Source organism: Artemia sp. Qi Xiang Cuo, chromosome 17 (genome assembly GCF_049724085.1).
Source record: "Artemia sp. Qi Xiang Cuo chromosome 17, ASM4972408v1, whole genome shotgun sequence".
NCBI classification, from domain to species: domain Eukaryota; kingdom Metazoa; phylum Arthropoda; class Branchiopoda; order Anostraca; family Artemiidae; genus Artemia; species Artemia sp. Qi Xiang Cuo.
In genome coordinates, this window is record NC_142810.1 from 36,669,880 (window position 1) to 36,687,554 (window position 17,675).

The 17,675-nt window shown below is 35.0% G+C and overlaps 1 protein-coding gene across 1 annotated transcript in view; it reads left to right on the forward strand.

The window, feature by feature from the left end:
* The window catches only part of Pect (phosphoethanolamine cytidylyltransferase), a 64,226-nt gene that overhangs the window by 27,559 nt on the left and 18,992 nt on the right, over window positions 1-17,675 (forward strand). Inside the window, exons 3-5 of the mRNA XM_089103021.1 lie at window positions 7,671-7,783; window positions 10,493-10,559; window positions 12,153-12,266. Coding sequence (XP_088959147.1) covers window positions 7,671-7,783; window positions 10,493-10,559; window positions 12,153-12,266 — 294 coding nt within the window. The remainder of the gene's footprint in view (window positions 1-7,670; window positions 7,784-10,492; window positions 10,560-12,152; window positions 12,267-17,675) is intronic.

Sequence of the window (17,675 nt, forward strand, 5' to 3'; positions counted from 1 at the left end):
ATGAGGTAACTTCAAGAAAGAGTTTGTTAGTTACTTAGAATTTTGTCATGATTTCTTGAATGAAATGTCTTTTTTATTGATCCAGGAGGGGAAGTCAAGAAAGAATTTGCTACTTACTTACAATTTTTGATAATTTCTTAAATGAAATTTCTGCATTATGTATCCACGAGGTAACTTCAAGAAAGAGTTTGTTACTTACTTAGAACTTTGTTATAAATTCTTGAATGAAATGTCTTTTTTATTTATCCAGGAGGCGAATTCAAGAAAGAATTTGCTACTTACTTACAATTTTTGATAATTTCTTAAATGAAATTTCTGTATTGTGCATACAAGAGGTGACTTCAAGAATGAGTGTGTTACCTATATACAATTCTTTCATAATTTCTTGAATGAAATTTCAGTATTGTGTATCCAATAGGTGAAAACAATAAAGACTTTATTACTTACTTGCGATTTTATTATGATTTCTTTAATTAAATATCTGTATTGTGTCCAGGAAGCGAATTCAAGAAAGCTATTGTTACTCATTTACAATTTCTTCATAATTTAAAGAAATTAATAAAACTATTCTAAATAATAAAGACGGGTTAAGTTTAAATATATTTATTGCTTAAACGTATTAACAGATTTTTTTTTTGATAAAAAAAAAAAAAAAAAAAACACATATTTACATAAAAATAGTACTTTGAGTTCACACTTAAACATCCAGAAACGATGATCCCATGATATAGAATATTTTTTTTTTACCTTGTCTTATGGATTTATCATCATCAGGTATGTCCTTAGGTATCCACTGCGCGAAGAACCTAACCTCGTCTTCAGGACGGTGATAACCCCCTTCAAATTTAGGACACTTAAACTCTTCTAGATTGAAAAGTGGAATCCTAGGGTCACACTTTTGAATTAAAACTTTATCTGTAGCAACATTACCCTTTACGTAGAGTGCTTCAACCCCGAAAAAGCTGCAAATTTCACTGACTTCCTCCTGAACATTTCTCAGTTCCTGACCAGTATTATTAAGTGGTGTAATCGCTCTATCGTAGAATCCCAGTCTGTTTATATAACGTAATGTAGTACTCCACAAGCTTTTATCATACTCAAACAGATTATAGTTCACTATCCAATGATAACAGTCAATTTCTTCGAGATCCATAGACAATAATAAAAATGCACATTCAAATATAACACCACAAGATGATTTTTTTAATTCGATAAATTCTGTGTCATACAGTCCTTTCATCTTGGAGGCTATTAATGTAGTTGTTAAGTAGAGAAATACTTCATCAAACTTTATATCTTCGCTCAAGGTTGAATGGAGTTTTGGGTAGTGAGATGAGTCCTAAAACCATCTGAATTCATTGTGGGGAGGAGTCATAAAACCTCCAGTGGGAAAGCCACATCGTGTCTCTGACCAATCATAGAGCACAATTACTAGAACCATAAGCATATTTTGACATTTTAGGATATGTACAAAAAGAAAAAAATAAATAAAGTTGAAAAATGTTAATGAATCCTAAATCTTTTGGAAACACCTTCTATTTTCCCCCTTTTTAGCATTATTTTCCCTAAATAATTGCCCCCACCCACTCCCCAGACTGTTCAGAAAGAAGCAATAGTCTATTTCTCCTGAAGCATTTCAAGTCAAATGTTTACCGGGGTATTAAATAAGTAGCATTTTTACACCTCCCTCAAAAATTAATTTCCCCCTTCCTAGCTTCATTTTAACTGAATACTTGCCCCCACCCACCTCAATTCATATAAAGTAGTAAAAATAGAGCTTAGCCAAATCTAAATTTCATCATTTTTTATTTTATTAATTACACTGAAAAAAAAATTGAACACCTAAAAAGCCACGATAATTATTCGCTAGTTTGATGTGGCATAGACAATGCAATGTTTTGAATAATAGCAATACAGTAAAAATAAAAAAACATTTGTCAAGGAATATTGATTAGTTCAGAAAGAAGCAATAGTCTATTTCTCCTGAAGCATTTCTAGTCGTATGTGTACCGGGATATGAGATCCATAGACAATAATAAAAAAGCACATTCAAATATAACACCACAAGATGATTTTTTCAATCCGATAAATTCTGTGTCATACAGTCCTATCATCTTGGAGGCTATTAATGTAGTTGTTAAGTAGAGAAATACTTCATCAAACTTTTATACCTTCGCTCAATGTTGAATGGAGTTATTTGTAGTGAGATGAGTCCTAAAACCATCTGAATTCATTGTAGGGAGGAGTCATAAAACCTCCAGTGGGAAAGCAACATCGTGTCTCTGACCAATCATAGAGCACAATTGCTAGAACCATAAGCATATTTTGACATTTTAAGATATGTACAAAAAGAAAAAAATAAATAAAGTTGAAAAATGTTAATGAATCCTAAATCTTTTGGAAACAACTTCTATTTTCCCCCTTTTTAGCATTATTTTCACTAAATACTTGCCCCCACCCACTCCCCAGACAGTTCAGAAAGAAGCAATAGTCTATTTCTCTGGAAGCATTTCAAGTCAAATTTTTACAGGGGTATTAAATAAGTAGCATTTTTAATCCTTCCTCAAAACCTCCTGTCCCCCTACCTAGCTTTAATGTAACTGCCGCCGTGGGGGGCGCCCCCGCCCGGCCTCTACCGTAGTCCAACTAGATATAACAAAAAACAAAAAATCATCATTTATTATTTTATTAATTAAACTGAAAAAAAAAATTGAACACCTAAAAAGCCACGATAATTATTCGCTAGTTTGATGTGGGATAGACAATGCAATGTTTTGAATAATAGCAATACAGTAAAAATAAAAAAATATTTGTCAAGGAATATTGATTAGTTCAGAAAGAAGCAATAGTCTATTTCTCCTGAAGCATTTCGAGTCGTATGTTTACCGGGATATTAAATAAGTACCATTTTTACACCCCCCCCCCTCAAAAATTAATTTCTCTTCCAAGCATTATATTAACCAAATACTTACCATATCGGGACTTGTTCATTGTCTCGGGTATTTTACGATTTCTCATAGGCCACTGGCCTAATTTGGCTTTAGTGTGTGCCCCATTGTTTTTGTGTTGGTTCCATTGTAACTGAATCCCCGTGTAACAGAACCCCAAGCAACTGAACCCCCATGCATCTGAACCCTTGTGCAATTGAGCCCTCTTTAACTCATGCAACTCATCCCCCGTGCAACTCAAACCTAAGCTAGCTCTGTATTTTCACTATTATTCAAATAAGATCGTTCGTACAGTCCAATTCACGAATCCCTTATCCCTTTTTGCAAATATAGTTAGCTTTTTACGTAAAGTGATTTAACAGCATATGTCAATTAAACAATTCTGAGTGTAGCCTACTATTCTTTAATTAGCAGCATCGTACATTTTGTTTAAATACTTATTTTTTCGTTTTCCATATTCAATATTTTTATTTAAAACAAATGAATAGACAAGCTTAAGTATATAAAACTAGCCAACATAGAGCTACGATCGCAATTAATGTTACTTGTTATCAGAAAAAAATGTCAATCCCAAAAAAAAAAACAAAAAAAAAACATGTTATGATGAAAGTGCTTCAAAAACCCATCTGGCTGCATCATATAATCTCAATTATACTCTCAAAACGTGTTTGTTCACTCTATAGGTATATAATATAAAAGGATTGCTCACTTTTTGCAATGTAATCGTCAAACCAACTGTATATTCATGCCTCAGGCTTGTAGTCGTGAAAATACACTGTATATTCATGTAATCGTGAAGACTAATAGCAATAAAGTAAAAATAAAAGAATATTTGTCAAGGAATTGCGATTAGTTCAGAACGAAGCAATAGTCCATTTCTCCTCAAGCATTTCTAGTCGTATGTTTACCAGGATATTAAATAAGTACCATTTTTACACCCCCCTCAGAACTTAACTTCCCCCTTTTTAGCATTATTTTCACTAAATACTTGCCCCCACCCACTCCCCAGACAGTTCAGAAAGAAGCAATAGTCTATTTCTCCTGAAGCATTTCAAGTCAAATGTTTACCGGGGTATTAAATAAGTAGCATTTTTACAACTCCCTCAAAACTTAATTTACCCCTTCCTAACTTAATTTTAACTGAATACTTGCCCCCACCCCCTCACTTCATATAAAGTAGTCAAAATAGAGCTTAGCCAAATCTAAATTTCATCATTTTTTTATGTTATTAATTACACTGAAAAAAAATTGAACACCTAAAAAGCCACGATAATTATTCGCTAGTTTGATGTGGCATAGATAATTCAATGTTTTGAATAATAGCAATACAGTAAAAATAAAAAAAAATATTTGTCAAGGAATATTGATTAGTTCAGAAAGAAGCAATAGTCTATTTCTCCTCAAGCATTTCTAGTCGTATGTTTACCGGATATTAAATAAGTACCATTTTTACACCCCCCTCAAAACTTAATTTCCCCCTTTTTAGCATTATTTTCACTAAATACTTGCCCCCGCCCACTCCCCAGACAGTTCAAAAAGAAGCAATAGTATATTTATCTGGAAGTATGTCAAGTCAAATGTTTACCGGGGTATTAAATAAGTAGCATTTTTACAGCTCCCTAAAAACTTAATGTCCCCCTTCCTAGCTTTATTTTAGGTGAATAATTTGCCGCAACCCCCTCCCTGAATATGCCTTCTGCAATATAGAGATATTAAACAAAAAAATATCATAATTTTTTTATTTTATTAATAAAAAATAAAAAAAAATTGAGCACCTAAAAAGCCACGATAATTATTTGCTAGTTTGATGTGGCATAGACAATGTAATGTTTTGAATAATAGCAATACAGTAAAAATAAAAAAAAATATTTGTCAAGGAATATTGATTAGTTCAGAAAGAAGTAATAGTCTATTTCTCCTGAAGCATTTCTAGTCGTATGTTTACCGGGATATTAAATAAGTACCATTTTTACAACCCCCCTTAAAGATTAATTTCTCTTCCAAGCATTATATTAACTAAATACTTGCTATATTGGAACTTTTTCATTGTCTCAGTTATTTTACCATGTCTCCTTTAGAATGTACTACCTCAAATCTTGACTATCCCGACCCCTATCTTCCCTTGTCCATCTCCTCCGACAGTGGGGGACGAAGGGACCGTTAGATACTATTTTAAAATTAGAAAGATTTTCAAACGTTACTTGTTTATTATACAGAGCACATCCGAGAGGTAAAGCTAGGTCAAGTAACAAATTACCTGATTTAACAACCCCTTTGGGGTTACCTTAAATGTTAATTAGTTTAATCTTTTTTTTTTCTCCACCGTCATACAATCCAATCACTAATTAGAATCATTCACACTCCCATTATTCAAAACATTAATTAATATCGTTCATAGAGTCCAATTTGCGAATTCCTTATCCCTTTTTGCAAAAATGTCAAATACTCACTCTCTTTGAAAAATTCACACTAAAAGTGTACAAGACTATCTACAAAATGAATCAAGTTACACTGCATAGAAATCACAGACATGCTTGAGTACATTATACGTTGCCAAGTTTAAAAAAAAAAACCTACTAATCAAGTTACTGTATATGGAATAACCACCGCTCTCTCTCTGATTGACCCCAAAAAAATGGGTGTTACCTTAGAAACCCGTCTGGTAAGGCATGTACCGTTCGTAGTAATAGGTGACTGACCCTGGTAAGTCATATTACGCAATCACTCGTGATATCCATAGGTGACTGCCCCGTGGTAAGTCATATTACGCAATCACCCGTGATATCTATTAATGCTTTACTAAAAAGCCCGTGATATTCCCTATGCCCTTACTACTAACAAAACAGAAAAAAAGAGAACAAAATGGCTTTATAACAAATGAATAGGAATTTTGCATAAATTTCTGCAATTGTCAGTACTTAACATATAAAATTGTTGACATAGTTTAATTAAAATCAGAGCTGTTCCTGGGGTTGTTGGCGCCCGGGGCAAAATTAATCACAGCGCTCCCCTCCTGACTAAAAAATAATCAAATAAAGATGAATCGAGGTGAAAGACGAAAGTGGCTCCAACAACTATTGAAATTCCTTGTAGTACCCCTCCCCCTGGTAAAAATTGAAGACGGTGTCCATGAAAACGTATCCTCTAGATTTTGTTCCAGGACAAATTCTAGTTATATAGAAAACAGTAAAATTATATTCTCTCTATTCAAGTATCCTATTTTGCTAATTTATCAGACCTAATTCAAAAGTGTCACATTTTGTTCTGTTTCAAAAAAGTGGTTCGCTTTGACAGAGCAATACCCATAAGTTAGACCTGGGGAAGGGCTATTGAGCCGCAAAATTTATTTTTGACTTACCTTTTTTTGTGATTTCGCCTAAATTCTCATGATTCTGTGAGCAAAGAGGTAATAAATAGCAATTGTACAGATACGTTTTTTTAGACTAGATTTATGTTGCTTGGGCAACATGAAGTGTTGTTGAAGCCCTTTGATAAAAATATTTTGGCCGTAACATAACTTTGGCTTTGGATCTTTGCGGTCAATCAAAAGCTGTTATTGTCAACCCCTCAAAAGTTTTTAATTTGCATAGCTTCCCTTTAGAAAAAAGTTTTTCTATTTGGACTTTATTTTCTATTTTCTTACACTCAGTCCATGTATGAGTAAGTAAGTAGTAACTATGACGGCACTAGACCCTTAAGGTCCAAACCGGCGGTGCTGATCTCCGTTTCGTGGCCCTTCAGCCAGGAAGGCCTCTTCACTCAGTCCATGCTGTTGCTTTTAAAATGTACTATTTATATAAGCTAATGCTGTATTATTTGGCCCCAAAACATAAAACCTAACCTAATCCATGTTCTCATTTCCAAAGTTCCTGTATGTACAAGCCAAAACTGCGCTACTTTGTCTCCAAACATGACATGAGTATCTATTTTTTTTATTTCTGATATATTTGGTGGTAATTTGATTCTGCATTTATCCCGTATTTATTGCCACTTAAACACTTTACTAACAATTGTGCTACGTCATTGCACGGTTATTTAATTTATAATCCCTGGGTAACCACTTTTACGAAGAGACATTGATCTACTCTAAGATATATCAGAAATGAATAAAAAATAGAATAATTAGAGCAAATTTGAAACCCCTTGCTTCTGAAGATGAAATCCTTAAGTGACTCTCAGCAAAAAAATTGGCGAGGAAGGGGGTTTAGAAGAGGCCAGAGGCTGATTCTGTGTACCACACAGATAAAAAAATCTACTATGATTCCATTTCAAACAAGATGCAACGTGCCTATTTTTCTGCTAAGAATTTTTGGGTGTTAGGGGGGGGGGCCCTGAGCCCAGATTGCTCTTCAAATCATACATATCGATTATTTTTGCGTGTTTTCGATTTAAACAAGCTGCAAAATGCTTACCTTTCAAATTAGAAGCTGGAAATGGGAGATGTGTGGTGCTGAAGAGACAACTGTGCTATATGAATATAACTTGTCACTTTCCACGGAAGATACAGATGTTAGTGTAGTTTTGCTAACTGTTTTTCAATTCTCTAGTGTTTAAAACTATGTTCTTTTTTTGTTCTGTTCTTTGGCTATTTGGGTTTTCCATAAAGCCTAGCTCTTCTAAAACAAAATTGTCTAAATTGTGTCGTCCGAAGTTAAAGTCAATTGAAAAATTTCTCCATTATACTTCTCTTACCGTCATCTTAATAGATTTTATTTAATGTAGATATAAAATGGTACGGGCGATAAAATGGGTTGATGAAGTTGTAGAAGGTGCACCTTATGTAACAACTTTGGAAACGCTTGAAACGTATGGCTGTGATTTTTGCGTTCATGGAGGTATGTTGTCAGATTTTATTTGTAACCATATGCTAAAAGATTTATGCTTCTACCACAACACGTGTGACCTGGGAGAGATGAGAGGTAGAGTGCAGGCAGACTTCTTGTAAATCTTCAAAATGTAAACTTCAAGTATTATTTTCATTATCATGTAGATATTTGACCTAAAGTTAGCTACTGTATGGCTAAAAACCACACTTGACTATTCTCATGTGTAGACTATAAAAGGTGTAGTAAAGTTGACGACACTAAATTTCATACTCCCAACCGGTGGTGCCGATCTTCATTTCCTGGACTTTTAGCCAGGAAGTGCAATGTGGGTTTGGGTCTAGCCATCCCTTATAGACATCCTTTAACATATCCACGACTATGCCAAACACCTTCCTATTGGTCAGTTCTATACCTGCCTGTGAGAAATATTACGAACTCTTCACAGCAATAATTCTATTGAGTTACGTGCTTTAGTGACCAGTTTTCTTCCATCTTCTTAGCTTTTGTTTTTGTTGCGAACCGTGAAGTGCACACAAATTTCAGATCATTTTTATTATTTCATCCTAGCCTAATTTAGGGGTATCCCTTATTTAGCTTTAACGACCATCCCTTTGTTGTAGAACTTCTTTTGGAGTTTGCTCTTTATACATCCTTAGGGTATGTCTTGAAGATGTGAGTAGCTCTTTCGCAATGGATCGTTTTTCAGTGAATCTGTGCCCAGCTGTCATGAAGATCACAAAGTACAATTTTTGGCAATCCGTCGTGGTTTTGGAAAACCCTGACATTTGTCAAAAAGTGCAATTTTTAGCAATCCATCGTGGTTTTGGAAAACAAGCGATTAAGGATGATCACACCGGATTGTAAAGGAAATATACAGTTAAAAGAAAAGCAACAGTGATAATCACAACGAGTCCCAGGAGAAAACAAATCCTGTGAAATGGATGATTCTTCAGTGCATTAACAGGAAAGAGGAATTGAATTCACACCATAATTTCTTAGCTCAATTGAGATTGCTTATTTGACACCCCATGGCTTAAAAATGAAGAAAAACAAATGTATATACCCCTTTTAAATGAACAACTGTGTTATTCATTTAATTAATTTTTATTCATGTATGTATGTATGTATAATTTTTTCTTGAAAACGATTGTGAATGAATCCGAATAGCTATAGCAAAAAGCATGGAAAATTGTCTTACATAATGATGCATGTAGATGAAGCGCAAACGAGTTGTGTGGCTAGAAGACATACGACAACAAGCATCAGTATGAATCTCAAATGAAAATACTGGACAAACAAATCTGCGTTAAGGAATAAAGTGAAAGGGCTGATCGCATCGAATCGTAAATAAAATCTATGGTTAGAAGAGAAGCAACAGTGAGAATCACAACGAGTCTGAGAAGAAAACAAATCCTATAAAATGGATGATTCTTTGATGATTAACCGGAAAAAGGAATCGAATTCTCGTGAGAATTTCTTATATTACGCTAATAAATAGAAAATTAAATATATACAAGCCTGCCAAGTGTCAGGTGCGGGCGAAACCCGGGCTCCCGGTACCATATTTGAATTTGAGCAGTATTTATTTGTAGGTTTGCCATGGGCGGATACTTTATGCTACGTAGCCTTAGAAATACTGTGATTGAATTGGAATAATTAGCCTTCCTTAAACCTTAGCTTATGAACTTTCCCTAAATGCTATAATATACAAGAATATTATGCTTGATGGTGACCAGATTATTTGTCCAAGAATGGTTTCTGGCACCTTACTCGTTTGAGCGATCGTATATTAAGCGATAAGCTACATGGAGAATTTAATTTGAACTAATAGGGACATAATAAAAGAAAGATTAATATGGTTAGACTCTTATTTTACAGATGAAGGATGCTAGGTTGCTAAAGATCGTGTTTTTTTGGCAGTTCAAGTTTAGCCAAACGAAAAGAAGCACCTCCTCAAATCGAGCTGGGAGCAGCCTTAAGTAAACATAATAGACGTAGGGACTTCATGGGAAGGAGTAAAGAATAATGCTTAGAATAAGAGTGGGTTGGAGGAGAATTGTTTGAAGCTGAATTGGCCTCTGTTGGCTTGTTGTCGTGACGAGTTGTCAGTAGTTGTGTCAGTAACCCTGAGCTATGTCACCAATTTAGGCACCTATGAAGGGGGTGGATCTAGGCCCCCGAAGTTCTATGATTCTAGCGATTTCCCCTAATTTTTTTTAATTACAATTAGAGGATATGACCTTTTCCCCTGCTCCTGAAACAAATTCCTGGATACCACGTGTTTGCTCACCAAGTACTCAGTTCTTACTTATTGTGAAATATCGAACTCCTCATTTTCTTTGTCTTTTTTCTATTTAGGAATTAGCTCTTAGTTATGAAATCACATTAATAAAAATCGGGTTCATTCGCACTTGCAATAGAAAGTTACTAACCTATCCCTATGCCACCAATAGGAAAGTAATTTGTCCTCTTTCTAAACTCCTTGCTTCTCAAGCCTGAAAAGGAACAAGTTTCTTAAAAAGATATAACGCCCCTGGAACTAGGCTTGATTTCAAAATCTATTTTCAACACAGGAAAGTAATACATCACTAATAACAGAAAATTAAATGAATAAAAATTCATCACTGTTTTTACTTATCTTTCTTTGCATTAGTGTTAACCTGGTCTATTGATGAAAACCTTGGTTTTTTAATCTGAAGTATTTATCTTTGATTTTAGACGACTTAACTATGACTTCAGATGGCACGGATACATATCATTTGGTCAAGGCAGCTGGACGATATGTGTAAGGTTAATTTTTGTTTGTTTGTGCTGATTTTCAGTCAATTTTTAATTTTATTTTCTCAAGTTTAGATTTGCCACAGTAATTTAAGTCAGTCTTTTTTATAAGGCATTAAGAAGCATAACGTTGATATTGTTACTTTCAATTTTTTTTCTAATATGCTGGCCTAATATTTTAAAATCATTTTTCCTCCAAATATGAATATATTCCATGAAAATGTAGTAAATAAACATAGCTGTAATCAAGAAATTACGGTATTTTCTGATGCTTGATTACATATGAGATATTTAGTACCTTTTTTGGGAGGGGAAAGGGCTTCAAAAGTTCTGCTCTCTTTTTTGGTGAGAACAATAAGATCAAGTCCAGAAGGTGTCTTATTTTTTTTACCGATGTCATTTGGCCTCTGAAGGACTTCCATGTCAATCAATCACTCGAAACTTCTCATTTTTATTTTTGCTGCCATAGTCTCAGGGTTAAAAAGGATTAGAAATTGAGGAGTCAGATCTTTGGTAGTTTAGAACAACTTCTTTTACTCTTGAAAAACGATTTCCCATAGTGCTATAGATAGATAGTACCGATAGTACAGAATTTATGAAATATTAAATTTATTTAATGTTTAAGCCCGATATCGATAAGTTGCTTCTCCAAAGTCCCCTAGTTCACTCTGGAAGGTTGCTGCCCAGAAACATCACAACTATCTTGAGATTCCACAGTATGCATAGTTGAGTGTACTTGTATTATCATCATTTCTTGACCTTTCATCCTCTACAAATGCGTAAATAATGTGAAGCTGATAGAAGACCAAAGCGGGCACCGGAGGCTTTCTTAAAATAATTATGGAATTTCCCATAATTTTTTTCGAAATAATATTTTACTTTTAAGACTAATCGAGGTAACACCTACCAGCTACAAATGGCAATTTTTTCTCAGCTAGCTTTTATTTAAACCCGTTTTTAATTTTTATTAATTTTGATTTTAATTAAACTTTAATTTTAATTTATTAATTTTTAATTTAAACTAAACGCGTATTTAATTTTATGGGTCGTGGTTCTTTCTTTGCTAGATTGCAGCTATCGTGATAAGTATACCATGACAAGCAGAAGAACACCAACGCTGGAAGGACTTCAGTGGCGCAGAGTAAGATTACAGCCAGATTACAGTAAGATTACAAGGATATACAGCCTTAAGATCTTGGTACGTAATGCTAGATGACGTTCACTTTTTTCCTCCCCTAATTTGATTTAAAAAGAAACGAAATTAAATAATGCAAGGATCTACTAAAAATTTCCTGAGCAAAAATGCAAAGCAGCAAGTACCATTTCAAGGTCAATACAAAAAGATGTATTGAAAATGTCTAGAAAATCATTTGCGAAAATGACGAATAAAATAGTGCATGGTAAAATTTCGATTTTTTTTTCTGTTATTGAAGTGAAACTCTATTCAAGTAGAAGTCTACTGACATTTAGACCATATTTTTAAGTAGCAACAGAAGAACCAAGAAGAATTTAATATCGCTTTTTTGAATAATGTTGATTTTAAATGTCAAATTTTGTTGACACGTGGCTGCCAAATGGATTTTATCTCTTTTTTTTTCAGAGAATGTCAAAGGACTCAAGGAGTATCAACCACTGATCTCGTCGGCAGGATGCTTCTATTGACCAAAACCCATCTGCAGCGGGGACCGAATGAATATACTGTTGAAAGACAAAGGTAGATCAGATATTCGTTGATGTATAGCTAATAGGGGACCAACTATGTTCATTTTCGTCTTTATCTTTTTGTTATTGTTAGTGTTAATTACTAATACTGTTTTTCTTTTCGGTTCATTATTGTATCTTTCTTGGGAGATTCATTGTTTACCACCAGGGTTGCCACTTAACTGAAAATGATACCCTCTTATTAGTCTAACTCTAACTGTTTATTCAATTCACTAAAAAAAACAAAAACTTTAAGCCCCAAGGGAGAGCAGAGCTGTTAAAGTTGGGTTAATTAATAGTAGGACATGGAAAAATAAAGCATCTTGTCATAATAGTAATAATAATAATAGCAAAAATTAACAAGGTTAACCAATAAAGAAACAAAAAGCAAACAACAACAAAGATACGCCACAAAGAAATAAAGAAAATAAAGAAATGCTGGGCAGGCGGGGCGTGGGAGGCCATCCCAACACGGGGACCGTTCCATTGCAACTGAATCACCGTCTATTTCAACCCCAAACAACTGAACCACCGTGCAACTGAACCACCATGCAACTGAACCCCCGTGCAACTGGACTCCTGTGTAACTGAACCCTTGTGTAGCTGAACCCTCGTACAGCTGAAGCCCATTTAACTGAGCCCTCTTGCAACTCAACCCCCGTTCAACTCAACCCCATTTAACTAAACTCCCGTGTAACTGAACCCCCGTGCAACTGAACCTCCGTGCAACTGAACCACCGTGCTACTGGACCAACGTGCAACCGAACCGCTGTGTTAACGATCCACCGTGCAACTGAACCCCCGTGCAACTGAACCCTCGTATAACTGAACTCTCATTTAACTTAACCACCGTACTTACATTGGGTAAAACACAAGTTAGAATCTTTACATGTTCAACCTTGTTGGAATTGTTGCTTTTAAAGTCATGATATAAATGAATGTCAAGATAATTAATAAAAAAGCTCTGTACGTCTTCTTGGAAAGTAAAGTTCAAACATGCATACCTTTCTCAAAACTCATACTGTATGTAAACAATGAACGAATTGCATAACTTACAGCCCTTATCCTGAGGACTATGGGGAGCTTGACATCCCCAAAGACATATTTACTGAGCCTTTCAACAAGGCTAAATACAATAGATATCTTAAAATTTCGATCGGACATGTTTTGGGGGATGATAGGCTTTTGGGGGAGGGTTCATTGCCCTCCATTCATTTTTGACTCTTAAAAGGGGCACTGAAACTTTCAACTTGCAATCAAATGAGCTCCATCCGATTCAAAGTTTATACGACCACCCGTTCCATAAAAAACCTTAAATGCCTTGGTGCATAATTTACAACACTTGACCATGAGCTCTGGGGGATTGTGCACTCTATAGACATTGTTATATGATTTTTGGACTATTGGTAGCGAAATGGCTATCTCACAATTTCAATTGAATGCGTTTCGGGAAAAGAGGATGTCAGGGGGGAGGACTAGTTGCTCTCCATCATGTTTGAATCTTAAAAGGGAATCAGAACCATACATTTTCAATCAAATGAGGCTCTTCTAAAGTTCACACAACCACCCCTTCCATAAAAACCTTATATGTCCCTGGAGCATAACTTACAACCCTTACCCCTGGACTCTGGGGGATTCTTTTAACCCCAAAGGCCTTATTATATGATCTTTGGACTACTTTTGAATAAATAGCTTCCTCAAAATTTTTATCGGATGCATTTGTGGGATATATGACGTGGGGGGGGGCTGCCCCCGATCACTTTGACTCATAAAAAAGGCACTAGAACATCTGATTTCCAATCAAATGTGCCCCCTCCGGAGTTTTTACGATCATACTTTCCATATAAACCTTTTATGCCCTCGGGGTATAATTTACAACCCTTGCGCTGAGGGCTGTGTGTTTGTGTGTGTGGGGGGGGGGTGACATCCTGCAAGAAATAATTTTCAGACCTTTCAACTACGCTGAACAAAATGGCTATCTCAAAATTTTGATTAGATGTGTTTTGGGAATTGATGGGCAAGGGGAGGGGTGCTTATTACCTTCCATTCACTTTTGACTATTAAAAGGGCACTGGCGTTGTTCTTCTAACGTAATATTTCTTTCTTCTTCACTTTCATTTTTGAATCGTTCTGGTTTTTGCTGTCGCTTGTTTTTTCTTACAGTACAATTGTTGTTCTTCAATTCGTTTTTGACACGTTCTGATACTCACTTTCTTTTTATCGCTTGTAATTCTCGCTGCCACTTATCTTCTAACCATGTGTTTCTTTGTTCTCGCTGTGGCATATCTTTTAGCTGCATATTTCTTTTATATATATATATATATATATATATATATATATATATATATATATATATATATATATATATATATATATATATATATATATATATATATATATATATATATATATATATATATATATATATATATATATATATATATATATATATATATATATATATATATATATATATATATATATATATATATATATATATATATATATATATATATATATATATATATATATATATATATATATATATATATATATATATATATATATTCTTGTCAATCATATGTTTCTTGTGTCATTTTGGCTGCATCGTAGACACTGAAAACGATACAACCACTACTGAGGCTAATATGACGTATATATGCTCTTCGAATGTATTCGTTAATATGGCGCCACTCACATGTTTTTTTTTCCAAATTTAAGGCTCTTAACGAAATTTCTCAAACTTCTGACCTATATAGGTCGTTTTTTTAGGCCAGTGAAACCCTAGGATGCCCGAACAAATATGGAGCCGTGTATTAGCCTGTACATACATACATAAATGAACACTCAATTATTGCTCGTCCAAAGAGATAGTATATATATGTCTTTGTAGCACACATTTTTCTGCACCATATTTGACTACAGTCATCGCTATAGCTTCCAATATTCTAATCTCATCAAGTTCTATTTTCATAATTTTTTTTTTATCACCAGGAAGGGCGTGAAGGTAAAAACAACTTTTACCAAACGGACATTTGTCCGTTAGGTCACATACAAGATCACTCATCCACCTGTCCATACATCCATTCTAGGGCAGAACTAAGGCAGAGAGTTCATCAGAAGGTTGTACCATGTACGCCCAGAGTTTTTTTTTTTTTAGGCCAATCAATTTTTTTTCCACTAGGAAGGGCATGGAGACGCGGCGGTTACTGCTTTATCATTTTCAGAAGCGGTAGAAGAAAGATTGAAGAAAAGAGGAATGAAGAAGAAAGATTTTTGCGTTTAGAATACATGCGACAGCAAGTATCAGAACGATTCAGATATGGAAGTGAAGGAGAAATAATTGTGCGGACAGCATCAGAACGTGTCAAACATGAGAGGGAAGAAGAAAGAAATATTAGGTTAGAAGAACAACATCGTAGCTATCTTCGACGCCAATAAGATGTAAGCGATGATCAAACCATCAAGAGTCGTACTGTTTTTTAGCTTTAAAGTTTATCACAGACAAATTTATCACCAAATTAATTCAGCAGCACATACATCACAAATATATATACACTGCTAATAACAATTCACTGCAGAACCGTGCCACCTCAGACCAACACAGCTACGCGCGCTACTCTCCCATCTTAGTCAATACAAAGCCTCTCTCTTTAAACCCTTCCAGGAAGTTCCATTTTTCCTCAAATCTGCCCTTGCGATATCCTCCCACCGCATTTGGGGACGACCTGCTTTTTGTTTGGCCCTAAGCGATTAGGTGGCAACGACAATCTTTGGCAATCTGCCACCCTTCATCCACAGAACGTCCCCTGGTCATCTCATCATTCTCTCATTATAGCCCTAGAGAGCGAGATTGGATCACATTTTTCGTACAGCTGATTGTTTGAGATATGGTCAGTTAGTTGGGTACCCAAAACAATCCGTATGCAGTTTCCCTGGAAAACATCTAGCAGATCCTCTTCTGTTTTTTTTCGGAGAACCCACGCTTCAGAACCTTACTTGTCCAGCTTTCAATATTATAATCTTGGCTTGCAGACCTATCTTCCTATTCTTACAAACTGTTTTCGACTGTGAAGAAATACCCTGGACCTTGACTATTCTATTTTTAACATCTTCACCGCTCCCACCATCTTTACTAATAATTAACTAAAAAAACAAGTTTTTTTTAACTGAAAGTAAGGAGCGACATTAAAACTTAAAACGACCAGAAATTATTCCGTATATGAAAGGGGCTGTCCCCTCCTCAATGCCTTGCTCTTTACGCTAAAGTTTTTTATTGTTTTTAAAAGTAGAGTAGGCCTAGTGAGAAAGGCTCGAAGCGTTGAGGAGGGGACAACCCCTTTCATATACGGACTAATTTCTGTTCATTTTAAGTTTTAATGTCGCTCCTTACTTTTAGTTAAAAAAAACTTTTTTTTTGTATTAATTTCTTAATTTTTTTGAATTAATGCAGGTTTTGATTTTGGCTCACCGTGCATGAATAATTAAAAAAAAATTGTATATTAATTTTACTTTTTTGGCTAAATGGCTTTCTCAAAATTTTGATCGGACGATTTTGAGAAAAGGCCTAGGGGAGGGGGCCTAGTTGCCATCCAAATTTTTTTCGTTACTTAAAAAGGACACTAGAACTTTTAATTTTATTTACGAACATTGTTATTAGTAATAAATATTCGTAACTTACGAATTAACTTACGTAACGAACTTTGATATTCGTGTATTTCTATTACGTATATTATGGGGTTCACCCCCTCGTCAATACCTCGCTCTTTACGCTAAATTCCGAATTTTGTTCCAATTCTTTAAGAATGACCCCTCAATCACAAAGGGTTCAATTAGAATAAATAGTTCTTATGAAAGGACTAAAACAACTTTAGTGTAAAGAGCGAGGTATTGACTAGGGAGGAGAACCCCCACATATACGTAATAATTTCTGTTCGTTTTAAGTCTTAATGTTACTCCTTACTTTCAGTTGAAAAAACTTGTTATTTTATTGAATTTCTGATCGTTTTTAAATAATGCTGGGAAACCCGCACCCCGTCCATGGAAAAATCCCTTTCCCCATGAAAAATTCCTCAATGGAAAGATTCTCCATCGTAGCCTTCTCCCCCGATCCCCAACCAGAAAAAAACCCTGAAAGCGCCTGTATACTTCCCAATAACCAATACTATATGTAAACAAAGGGCAAAGTTTACAACTTGCAGCCCTTCCCCCGGGGACTGTGGGGGGATTAAGTCATCATCGAAGACATAGTTATTAGATTTTCGACTATGCTGAACAAAATGGCTGTCTCAAAATTGTGATCGGGTGACCTTGGGAAAAAATGAGTGTGGGAGGGGGCCTAGTTGCCCTCTAATTTTTTTGGTCGCTTAAAAAGGGCATTAGAACTTTAATTTCCGTTCGAATGAGCCTTCTCGCGATATTC